The 13091-nt window shown below is 36.7% G+C and overlaps 1 protein-coding gene across 4 annotated transcripts in view; it reads left to right on the plus strand.

The window, feature by feature from the left end:
• LOC102997916 (acyl-coenzyme A synthetase ACSM1, mitochondrial) overlaps positions 1 to 13091 on the plus strand; it is a 62955-nt gene that overhangs the window by 16539 nt on the left and 33325 nt on the right. For all 4 annotated transcript variants that reach the window (XM_057528447.1, XM_057528445.1, XM_057528446.1 and 1 more), the window contains one exon: positions 12520 to 12730. In XM_057528447.1, coding sequence (XP_057384430.1) covers positions 12520 to 12730 — 211 coding nt within the window. The remainder of the gene's footprint in view (positions 1 to 12519; positions 12731 to 13091) is intronic.

Genomic DNA, 13091 nt, shown 5'->3' on the forward strand with positions numbered 1-13091 from the left:
TTATCCCCATCTTCCAGCTGAGGAAACTGAGGTTCCAAGGGTTCAAATAACCTACAGAATTCACATACCTAATAAGTGAAGGAGCAGGATTTGGGTCCAGGCTGTCTGATTCTATAATCCACTGTTTAACCTGGTCTCACAATCTGATGATGTCCAAACATCTCTGCCTTTAGACTACAAACTGACTTTCATCACTGCCCAGACCAAAACTCTGGTTAGACCTTTTGCATCATGAGAAATGGCTGGAGAGGCCATCGTTTTTTTTTTTCTGCATTTATCTTCATAAAGTCCTTATTAGTTCACACATCAACCCCTGGAGATTATCACCATGTAAATATTTTCCCAGGGAATGCCCCGTCTTTGTTGGGTCATTGTCAATTCCTCCATATTTCCAAACTTCTCCTACCCCCAGCATCTCCACCCCTTTACATTCATTCTCACAACAGTTCTGATCTGTTTCTACTTTTCCAACTGCCTTGATCACGATCAGTGTCTCTCTAGTAACGTATGGTGTCTGACACCTAGCAATCCCTCAGTACACATTTGTGGAATACATTAATTTTGAAACTTGCCTTATGAGCACCGTAGGGATTGATGTTGCTCCCATGGAAGACCTTCTGGAGGGCGTGTGCCACCACAGTCCACTCTGGCCTTCTGGGCCTCCCCTTACGACTTAACAAGCGTCATTCAGAAACTGATCCGTAGCCTAATCAACAACACAACCCAAACCACAACAAATAGACAGAATTTATTTTGACTCAATTTTCAACACATTTTACTTATTAAAAATGTTAAGTTAGAAATCCAACATTTTAATGTAACTTTTTTTAGCATAAGTCAAGCAACATAGGTTCAGGGGTGGAAAATATAGTCACTCATTCAGGCCACCAGTTTACAACCCCTGACTATCCTTGGGAATTAAACTCTATATTACTCTAGGCTCCAAGGATACTACACTCCAACTGATTCATGGAGCAGCCTCCCAAATCTATTCATGAGAGGTCATGTTCATGTCCAAAATCATTCATTCTGTCTGTTTGATACTGCATTCATTCATTCAGTTAGGATTTAGTGAGTACCTAACATGTGCCAAACACTATTCTAGATAAGATAGGGAAAGAAAAGTAAACAACGTGCAACGCTCCATCTTTCCTCTTTTGATAGTGTGACTCTCCATGTCTCAGGAGAGATGAGTACAGCATCTGTGACGTTGACTTCTGTTTGTTTGGGCAAAAATCATGACAGGAGCAAATTCTTCTTACTACCTTCTGATGTGATTTAGTAATAAATATTGCTCAATAAATATAGTGAAATATCTATTAACCACAGAGCTTAAGAAAGCAACAGCTGAATGTCATTGCCACATAATGTCTGGCTCTTTGTCCTATAATATTTTCCCAAAGAAATTAAGTGCTGACAAATTTTCTAAATTTCTTAATATACAATAGTCATGTTTGCCTACGTTATTTTTTCTGAGCCAATAGGTCTATGTTTCATGGCTCCTGAATTTATTTCTATGTGCAAGTCCCCACACAGCAAGGGAAGAAGAATGCTTTTATAGAGAGGTAAAGGAAGTTTGGAGGGCTATCGTAAACAAAGAGTCCATGGCTTAAGCTGAGTCCTTGCCAGGAAAGAAGAAGAGTCTTTCTTCTTCCTTTTGGGCTTTGCTATCATTACAGCATGTGAGAGCTTCCCTGGCTGGTCTCCTAACTCTGTTTAATTGAGGTTCTGTTTATTAATTTTTTTTAACAACACAAAACATTCATTCCTATATGGCAGCAATCAGTAGAGCTGAATGGTTGCTGCCTCCTTGGGAGATGCATGGCTCTCCAGTTTGCCCCTGAGGAACCTGGCCAACTTATCTCGTTTGTTACTTGCTTGGTCTCTACAGGCTCTGAGTTTGCAACCTCTGGAATAAAAACAAGATTATCTCAATTTATCTAAATATTAATGGCATAATACATGTTATTTCCAAATTAAACAATGCAAAAAGTTTTAACATCCAGAACTTTAATCTACTTTGGTAAATTTGTTAAAGGTCTGTGTATCAATCAATTAGTTAATCCATGTGAAACTGATATTTCATGACTGTGTTTCCTAGTTTGACATATCATACTACACAGTGATCATTTGATGAGGCTGTAAGGATTATACTCATTTCTTATCAATGGCAATTTACAGAAGGATAACATGGCACTTACCATTTTAAATTATATTTAAACCACTTTCTTTGTAAGTTAAATTACAATCAATCTGACATGTAACCATATTTAAAATAAATAGTTTGGGCATAATCTACATACAGAAAATTTAATTACTGCCAAGTTTAGAAAAATAAATCATAAGTTTTATCTAAAGAGATAAGTCTGATCTTATCTTTAGATTTTTTTTTTTTAATAAATTTATTTATTTATTTATTTATTTTTGGCTGTGTTGGGTCTTAGTTTCTGTGCGAGGGCTTTATCTAGTTGCGGTGAGTGGGGGCCACTCTTCATCGCAGTGCACGGGCCTCTCATTATCGTGACCTCTCTTGTTGCGGAGCACAGGCTCCAGACGCGCAGGCTCAGTAGTTGTGGCTCACGGGCCTAGTTGCTCCGCGGCATGTGGGATCCTCCCAGACCAGGGCTCGAACCCGCGTCCCCTGCATTGGCAGGCGGATTCTCAACCACTGCGCCACCAGGGAAGCCCTAGATTTTTTATTGAAGTATGTTGACTTACAATATTATATTAGTTTTGGGTGTACAACATAGGTGATTTAATATTTTTATACATTACAAAATGATCACCATGATAAGGCTAGTTACTACCTGTCACCATAGAAACTATTGCTTTTTATATTATTGACTATATTCTCTATGCTATACATTACATCCCTGTGACTCATTTATTTTATAGCTAAAACTTTGTGCCTCTTAATCCCCTTCAAGTATTTCATTTCTCTCCCCTCTGGCAACTACCAGTTTGCCTTCTGTATCTATGAGTCTCTTTATGTTTTGTTATTTTTTGTTCATTTACTTGTATATTTTAGATTCCACATGTAAATGAAATCATTATGGTATTTGCTTTTTCTGTCTGACTATCACAAGACCCACTAGTTCCATCTATTTTGTCACAGTTGTCAAGATTTCATTACTTTTTTATGGCTGAGTAATATTCCACATATGTGGAATGAATATATATATATATATATATATATATATATATATATATATGATCCATTCATCTATGGATGGGCACTTAGGTGGGTCCCATATTTTGATTATTGTTAGTAGTGTTGCAATGCATATATCTTTTCAAATTAGTGTTTTTGTTTTCTTCAGATAAACACTCAGAAATGGAATTGCTGGATTGTGTAGTAGTTCTTTTAAATTTTTTGAGGAACCGCCATACTGTTTTCCATAGTGACTGCACCAATTTACATTCCCACCAACAGTGCATGAGGGTTTCCTTTTCTCCACGTCCTTGCCAACACTTGATATTTGTTGTCTTTTCAATAATAGCCATTCTGACAGGTGTGGGTTGATACTTCATTGTGGTTTGGATTTGCATTTCCTTGATGATTACTGATGTAGAGCATCTTTTTATCTATCTATTGTCCATCTGTATGCCCTCTTTGGGAAAATGTCTATTCAGGTCCTCTGCCCATTTTTTAATCAAGTTGTTTGCTTTTTTGCCCTTGAGTTGTATGAGCTCTTTGTATACTTTGGATATTAACCCTTTTCAGATATATCTTTGGCAAATATCTTTTCCCATTCAGTAGACTGCCTATCTGTTTTGTTAAAGGCTTCTTTCACTGTGCAAAAGGTTTTTATTTTGATGCAGTCCCATTTGTTTACTTTTGCTTTTGTTACCCTTGCCTAAGGATACAGATTCAAATAAATACTACTTAGATCAGTGTCAAAGACCATACTGCTCTATGTTTTCTTCTGGGACTTTTCTGGTTTTTAGGCCTTATATTTAAATCTTAGTTCCATGCTGAGTTTATTTTTGTATATAACGTGAGATTCTATTGCACACAGCTGTCCAGTTTTCCGAAACCATTAATTGAAAAGATTGTCTTTTCTGCATTGTATAGTCTTACCTTTTTTGCTGTAGTTTAATTGACCAAGTAAGTGTGGGTTTGTTTCTGGACTCTATTCTGTTCCATTGATTTTGTCTGTGTTTGTGCCAGTGCCATATTGTTTTGATTACTATAGCTTTGTAGTATAGTTTGAAATCAGGGCGCATGATGCTTCCAGCTTTGTTTTTTTTTCTCAAGATAGTTTTGGCTAATTGGGGTCTTACCATGTGAATTTTAGAATTATTTTTTCAAGTTCTGTGAAAAATGTCATTGATGTTTTGATAGGAATTGCATTAAATCTATAGATTTCCCTCGGAGTCTGGTCATTTTAACAATGTTAATTCTTCCAATCCATGTTTTTGTTGTCATCAGTTTCTTTCATCAGTGTGTCAGTTTTCGGGATACAAGTTTTTTTAAAAAAAATTATTTATTTATTTATTTGTGGCTGTGTTGGGTCTTCGTTTCTGTGAGAGGGCTTTCTCTAGTTGCGGCAGGCGGGGACCACTCTTCATCGCGGTGCGCAGGCCTCTCACTGTCGTGGCCTCTTTTGTTGCAGAGCACAGGCTCCAGACACGCAGGCTCAGTAGTTGTGGCTCACGGGCCCAGTTGCTCCGCAGCATGTGGGATCTTCCCAGACCAGGGCTCGAACCTGTGTCCTCTGCATTGGCAGGCGAATTCTCAACCATTGCACCACCAGGGAAGCCTGGGATACAAGTTTTTTATCTCTTTGGTTAGAATTATTCCTAGGTGTTTTATTCTTTTTGACACAATTGTAAATGGGATTGTTTTCTTAATTTTTCTTTCTGATAGTTAATTGTTAGTGTATAGAAATGCAACAGAACCCACACAGTTCAAACCTGTGTTGTTCAAGGGTCAACTGTATTTGCTTTATGTATTAGGTGCTCTTATGTGGGCTGCATATATATTTATAATTGTTATACCTTCTTGTTGGATTGATTCCTTTATCATTATGAAATGTCCTTCTTTGTCTCCTGTTACTCTCTTTGTTTTATTTTTTTTATCTTTATTTTTAAAAATTTATTTTATTTATTTATTTTAGGCTGTGTTGTGTCTTCGTTGCTGCGCATGGGCTTTCTCTAGTTGCGGCAAGTGGGAGCTACTCTTCATTGCGGTGCGTGGGCTTCTCATTGTGGTGTCTTCTCTTGTTGTGGAGCAAGGGCTCTAGGCGCGTGGGCTTCAGTAGTTGTGGTGCGTGGGCTCAATAGTTGCGGCTCATGGGCTATAGAGTGCAGGCTAAGTAGTTGTGGCGCCCGGGCTTAGTTTCTCCGCGGCATGTGGGATCTTCTAGCACCAGGGCTCAAACCTGTGTCTGCTGCACTGGCAGGCAGATTCTTAACCACTGTGCCGCCAAGGAAGCCCCGCTCTTTGTTTTAAAGTCTATTTTGTCTGATATGTGTATTGTCACACCAGCTTTTTTTTTTCACTTCCATTTATGTGGAATACTTTTTCCATCCCCCGACTTTTTCAGTCTGTGTGTGACTTTAGATCTGAAGTGAGCCTCTTGTAGGCAGGTTATAATGGGTCTTGTTTTTTTTTACCCATTTAGCTACTCTATGTCTTTTGATTGGAATATTAATCCATTTATATTTAAAGTAATTATTGCTAAATATGTAGTTATTGCCATTTTGTTGTTTTCTGATTGTTTTTGTAGTTCCTTTTTTGTTCCTTTCTTCTTTTTTTCCTCTCTTCCCTTGTGATTTGATGACCATGTTTAGTATTATGCTTGAATTTCTTTCACTTTTCTGTGTGTGTACCTATTATAGGTTTTTGGTTTGTGGTTATCATGACATATATATATGTATATATATATATATTTTTTTAAGTTGATGATCTCTTAAGGTCAAATGCATTCTAACCACCCTACATTTTTACTGTTCCCCCCCATGTTTGTTTGTTTGTTTGTTTGTTTGTTTGTTTTTTAATTATTAGCACCTTTAATTATTATTTATTTATTTATTTGGCTGTGTTGGGTCTTCGTTTCTGCGCGAGGGCTTCCTCTAGTTGCGGCAAGCGGGGGCCACTCTTCATCGCGGTGCGCCGGCCTCTCACTATCGTGGCCTCTCTTGTTGCAGAGCACAGGCTCCAGACGCGCAGGCTCAGTAGCTGTGGCTCACGGGCCCAGTTGCTCCGCGGCATGTGGGATCTTCCCAGACCAGGGCTCGAACCCGTGTCCCCTGCATTGGCAGGCAGATTCTCAACCACTGCGCCACCAGGGAAGCCCATGTTTGTTGTTTTTGATGACATATTTTACATATTTTTCTTTTGCATATCCATTAACTACTTATTGTGGGTATAGATGATTTTATTTCTTTGCCTTTTAACATTCCTACATAAGTGGTTCCTTATCTTGGAGAAGTGGCCTAATGTAGGAGATGTCTTATGGACCCAGCAGCACACTCCCCTCTGGTCACCAGAGTTATATGCTCTAGGGTTGTATGCTCTATGGTTCCCCCCTCTATGGGCTATGTGGGCCCTTCTTTTGTGGCATGGCCAACTGCCGTGGGGGCACTGGTAGTCAAGGCTGGCCCCCAGACTGGTTGGCTGACATTTCCTGTCTCATGTAGTGGTTGCCAGCCTGTAGCCAGGGCTGGTTCCTGATGTGGCTGGCCATGTGGCCTGGGATGTTCCAGGGCTGATCTTGGCCCACTGATGGGTGAAGCTGGATCCCGGGATAGCTGGCCATGGGGACTGGGGCACTTGGAGCTGGTGTTGGCCCACCAGTGATTGGGGTCATCTTTAGATTTAATTTAACCCTGAAATTCCTTATTATTCCTTCTTTATATTCCAGAGTTGTTGTTTTTTTATTTATTCATTCAATTCATATTTAACAAACATTTACTATATACCAGGTACTCTTCTAAGTGCTTTGATAAAGAATTTAAAAGGTATCACTAACTTTTTGTCATTGTTTTATTGAGATATAATTGAAATATAATTATCACTGTTTTCCTAAAAAAACAAAACCCAGCAGTTTTTCAGGTCAAACTCTTAACACACTAGCATGCATATTGAAATATTTAGACAAAATCTGGGGTTTTCATTGCAGAAAAGCTTTTGGTAATGGATTTAACCTCTTTTTTTAATAGATAGGAGGTTGTTAAGATTTCTATTCATCAACTTTGGAAAGTTAACTTTTTTTAGCAATTTGTTTATTTCATTGAAAATGTCATAAAGTTATTTTTTGACAAAGTTATTAATATTTTTATTATTGCTATTTTAATATCTGTAAGATTTATAACAATGTACACTTTTTTATTCTTGATATTTTAAATATGTTTATTCTCTTCTTTTTCTTGATAAGTCTTCCTAAGAGTTAACCAATTTTATAAATCTTTTCAAAACCAGTTTAGGGTTTACTGATATTCTCTCTTGTGTATTTGCTCTCCATTCCATTGATGCTTACTGTTATCTTTATTATTTCTTTCCTTGTGCATTCCTTTGATTTAATTTGCTATTCTTTTTTTAGCTTCTTGAGATGGAAGTTTATGTCCTTACTTTTAAGCCTTCCTTCTTTTCCAATATCTGCATTAAAAGTATGAATTTCCCACTAAGCACTCCTCTTAGGTACATTATACAGATTTTGATATGTCATATTTTATTATCATTAAGTTCAAAATATTTTTTATTTGCCTTTTGATTCTTCTCTGGCCCATAGATTACATAGAAATGTATCGGTTAGTTTCCTGATAGTCGAGGTGGGTTTCTCATTGTCTTCTTGTTAATGATTTCTAGCTTAATTCCATTGTGGTCAAAAAGTATACTCTGACTTATGAAATTTCTGGAGGTTAGTAAACATTCCAAATGCAATGGAAGAGAATGTGAGTTATATCATTGTTGGGGAAAGTGTTTTATCTATGTCAATTAGGATTTAAATTCTATGAAATCTATCATATTCTATCATTAATTTACAGAAATTATAGAAATTCTACTTGTATTTCATTTTAATTAAAAATGAAGCAAGCCCTTTCTATAGGCAATAAATTCTTATGTGTTTTAACTTTCAGAAAGAATCATCTCATTCATTAATCACATGAGTAATTGATCTACTTTCCAATTTTCCTTCTTTAAAGTATATTTTAGTTAGAGATTAACAAGGAGTAGCTATGTAGGTGTTTATTTAAATCAACTGTTTTGATCTATAATTTACCTAGAATACAATTCACACATTTTATGTGAAAGTTTAACAAGTTTTAGAACATTTCTACCACCTCAAAAATTTCCTTTTGTCCTTTCCTAGTCAATACCCACCCATCCCCACCCTGAGCCCCAGGTAGACACTAATTTGCTGTCACTAGCCATTATATTTCTCTTTCCTAGGGTTTCATAGAAATGGAATAATATAAGATGCACTCTTTTGTGTCTGGTTTCTTTTACTCAGCATGTTTTTGAGATTCATTCATATTGTTTTGTGTATTACTTCTTCATTCCTTTTTATTGCTGAGTTAGTGTTTTATTTTTTAGATCTATTTCTCAATTTCCTTTGGCTTCAAACTTCCCTGCATAAAACTTTAAATCTCATATCCAGTTTAAAGGTTGTGTTTTATCTTCTTGAAAACATGCTTATCTTAATATCACATTATCAGATTAATTCTGAGCCCCCAAAACCATAAATGCTTAAGCAATATCTTCTTCAAGTTGCAAGAGTTAAGAGTCTAAACTTTTGTCTGAATTAAAACAACAATTGTTTTTACCTTGATGCCCCAAACTTTCTATCATTTTGTAAACTCATACAGAAATATTATATAATCTGTTCCCCTTATATAGACAGTGCACAACTAGTCATTTATACTTGCTAACATTCCTTAATCTGTTGGAGAATATTTTTTTCATAGCACTGATTTTTCCATAGATATGAATATATGTATATACATATATCTGTGTGCGTGTGTGTATGTATGTATGTATGTATGTATATAAGTCTTGTCTCAGGTGAGACACACTCTTTTGTTCCAATCATATGAGGCAAAGATGGTAGGATCATGTTTGCACATATGTGGGAAATAATTTCTGGAAGATTATACACCAAACGTTATCAGTGTTGACCTTCAGGGAGTGAAAATGTGATGAGAAATTTGAAGAAATTTTTCTGTTCATAAGAAATTTTTCTGTTAGTAAGATTGTGCATTGCCTGAACTTTTACTCTGAACGTGCTTTGTTTGGGGAATTAAAAAAACTTTAAAAAATCGTTTTACTTGGGGAAAATAAAAGACTTGATTTAAACAAGAAAATGAAAATTGTCCATAAACATTTAAAACTGTTTACATACGTGTGTATATGTATGTCTTGTTCACCACTGTATCCTTTTGGTCTAAGAATAGTACCTAAGAAATAATGAGAACTTAGCAAATATATATTGAATGAATGAATGGATACTATTATATAAATTTGGATTTAATGTAAATATGGTTTTGCTTTTCTAAATTGATATTGTATTATAAGATTTTTATTGCAAAAATATCCTGAAAGTTTTTTTGATGGGTTTTATCATATTCCATCACACGGAAGTAACAATTCTGTCAACAGCATATAGTTGAATTCTGGGTTTTTTATCCATTTTGCCAATCTAGTTCTTTTGATTGGGGTATTTCATTCACTTACATTTAAAGTAATTACTGATAAGGATGACTTACTATTGCCATATTGTTAATTGATTCCTTGATGTCACAGCTTTTATGTCCCTCAGTTCATCCCTTACTGCCTTCCTCTGTGTTTAGTTGATTTTTTGTAGTGATGTGGTTTTTTTTTTTTTTGAGTGATATGTTTTGATTTTCTTTTCGTTTCCTTTTGGGAATATTCTGTAGATAATTTCTTTGTGATTACCATGGGGATTACATATAACATTCCAAATTATAACACTTCATTTTAAACTAATAACAACTTAACTTCGTTCACATACAAAACCCTACTGTTTTCCAGTTCCCTTGCACCTTCCTATATTATGTTATTGATTTCACAAACTATATCTTTACAAATTGTCTACCCATTAAGATAGATTTATAATTATTTTTTATGCTTTTGTGGTTTCCATACAGTGAAAGAATAAAAAGTGAAGTTATGAACCAAAATTATAACAATACTGTTTTTATATTTGTCTTTGTATCTATCTTTATTAAAGAACTTTATACTTTTATATTTAAGTTACTCTCTAATGTCCTTTCATTTCAACTTGAACTCCTTTTAGCATTTCTTGTAGGGAAAGTCTAAGGATAATGAAGTCCCTCAGTGTTGTTTTTGTTTTTATCTGAGAATGTCCTAATTTCTCCCTCAGTATTAAAAACTTTTTAATTTATATTGGAGTATAGCTGATTAACAATGTTGTGATAGTTTCATGTGCACAGTGAAGCAACTCAGCCATACATATTCTCCCTCATTTTTGATGGACAATTTTGCTACATATAGAATTCTTGGTTGACAGTTTTTTCTTCCTTATCACTTTAAATATATAATCTCACTGCCTTCTGGTCTTCAATCCACTGGTAATCTTATTAAGAATTTCACCTGATGAGTCACTTTTCTCTTGCTGCTTTTAAGATGCTCTCTTTGTCTTTGTCTTCTGTAGTTTGATTGTAATGTCTCTCTGTGGGTGTCTGGGTTTTCCTACTTGGAGTTCACTGAGCCTCTTGTATTTGTCTCTCCATGCCTTTCCTCAAATTTGAGAAGTTTTTAGCCATTATTACTTCAGATAAGTTCTATGCTCCATTTTCTCTCTTTCTTCTCCTTCTGATATTCCCATAATGTGTATGTTGGTCTCGTTGATTGTGCCCCATAAGTTTCTTAGGCTCTGTTCATTTTTCTTCTTGTATGTTTCTTTTTGCTCTTCTGACTCAATAATTTTAGATGACTTGTCTTCAAGTTTACTGATTCTTTCTTCTGCCTACTCATGTCTGCTGTTGAGTCCCTTTGTGACGTTTTCAATTCAGTTATTGTATTTTTCAGCTCCAGAATTTCTGTTTGGTTCTTTTTATAATTTGTATCTCTTTGTTGATATTCTCATTTTGTGCATATATTATTTTCCTGATTTGCTTTAGTTCTTTGTGTTTTCCGTTAGCTCTTTCAGTGTATTTAAGACAGTCATTTAAAACTCTTTGTCTAGTAACTGCAGCCTATGTCTCTTTAGGGTCAGTTTCTGGAGATTCATGTTGTTACTTTGAATAGGCTGCTTCTCTTTTTCTTTGTAGACCTTGTGATCTGTTGTTAAAAATTGGATATTTAAAAAAAATAGCCACCTCTCTCAGTCTTTGCAGACTGGCTCCATGCAGGGAAAGACCTTCAATAATCTGCTCAGTATGAAAACTTAAGGTCTTCTCTGGCATGTGTCTTTCCTGGTCCTGTGCATGTGCTTTTATTTTTTTATTTTTTTCTAGTTTTGGCTGCTCGTTAACGTTTTAACTTTCTTAAAAGTCTGCTTCTTCTGGGGGACTTAAATGTTCTATTCTTTCTTTGTCTGTAGTCTCTAATCCCTAGGTAACCACAGGTCTACTGTTTCCACACACTGTGACATCTGCCACTGTTTTCAGATACCTCCAATATGCCCTCATACCCATCTGAGCTCCAAGTCAGTCAAGACAGAAACCAGTGCCTAAGGCCGCCTCCAGACAAGCCAGAATGTTGCACACAAGGTTCAGTCTTTTTCATCTATCCTAGGGGAGGGGCTGGGAATTGGGTGGCTTCCTCTGACTACACTGTACCACATCAGAGAGCGGGTGGTGCAAGAATAAGCAAAAACACCACAAAATGTCTTACCATTTTGGTTATGACTTTTTATTGTTTGGGCATTTGTTGGTTCCTGTGGATTTGTGACTCTTTTCTAAATACCTACAAAGCCGTCTTAGTCTATTGTTGTTTACTTGATGTTTTTGTGAGGGGGAAAAAGGCTCTGGAGCTTCCAGGACTGACTTCTTGCACCGCTTGAGGTACCCTAATTTAAAAAATAATTTCCCCAAATATTCAGGAATTAAATTATCCTCTTTTATTTTGTTGTAATAATAATAACAGTAATTTTATTGAGCACCTACTGTATGCCAGGCACTGTTATACACACTTGACCTTTTAAAATAATTAATTTGAACTTTACTACATTCTAGGTAGTATTATTATACCCATTTCATAGGTGAGAAAACTGAGGCACAGAGAGTAACCTACTGTCCATGTGGAACTAAGACAGACACATGGGGAATAAAATTGTAAGTCTTCAATAAGTAACATGAAGGCTCTTCATGGTTTTATGTGACTGAAGAGGAGGGGGTTAGAGTAGACCAGAAGAAGTTGGCTGGATCACACCTCCCCCCAACTTCTCTTGGCGCTATAAATGCTTTAAAATGGGATCTCAGACCTTGAGCTACACTCACAGTGGAATGTGACTGTGGTAGTGGATGGGCCAAATTAGTGCCCTTTTCCTTTGAAGCAGGAAATAACATGTAGCATATGATCCTAACCAGGAAGGCAAGAGAGGTCCAAACCCAGCCCTGTGGTGGGTGAATAATCAAGGGGATGAAGTGAAGTGGAGTTTCAGAGAGATGACAGACTTAACCCGTCGTGCAGCCAACGTCTTCACACAGACCTGTGGCCTCCAGGAGGGAGACCATCTAGCCTTGATTCTGCCTCGAGTGCCTGAGTGGTGGCTGGTGATCATGGCCTGCATCCGAACAGGTCAGTGACCCAAGCAGACCTTTGGGCTCACCTTGAGCCAATTTGTCCTGAAATATTAGGTGCTTTCTCTTCCCCCCAGTTTTTCTTTTCTGTTTTTTTTTTTTTAACATTTATGCTGAACTTGAAACATGTATTTTTTTTGTTTTTTTAAATTTTATTTATTTATTTATTTATGGCTGTGTTGGGTCTTCATCTCTGCACGAGGGCTCCCTCCAGTTGCGGCAAGTGGCAGCCACTCCTCATCGCGGCGCGTGGGCCTCTCACCATTGCAGCCTCTCTTGTTGCGGAGCACAGGCTCCAGACGCGCAGCCTCAGCAATTGTTGCTCACGGGCGTAGTCGCTCCACGGCACGTGGGATCCT

This window comes from Balaenoptera acutorostrata, chromosome 15 (assembly GCF_949987535.1).
Source record: "Balaenoptera acutorostrata chromosome 15, mBalAcu1.1, whole genome shotgun sequence".
In the NCBI taxonomy this organism is placed as follows: Eukaryota; Metazoa; Chordata; class Mammalia; order Artiodactyla; family Balaenopteridae; genus Balaenoptera; species Balaenoptera acutorostrata.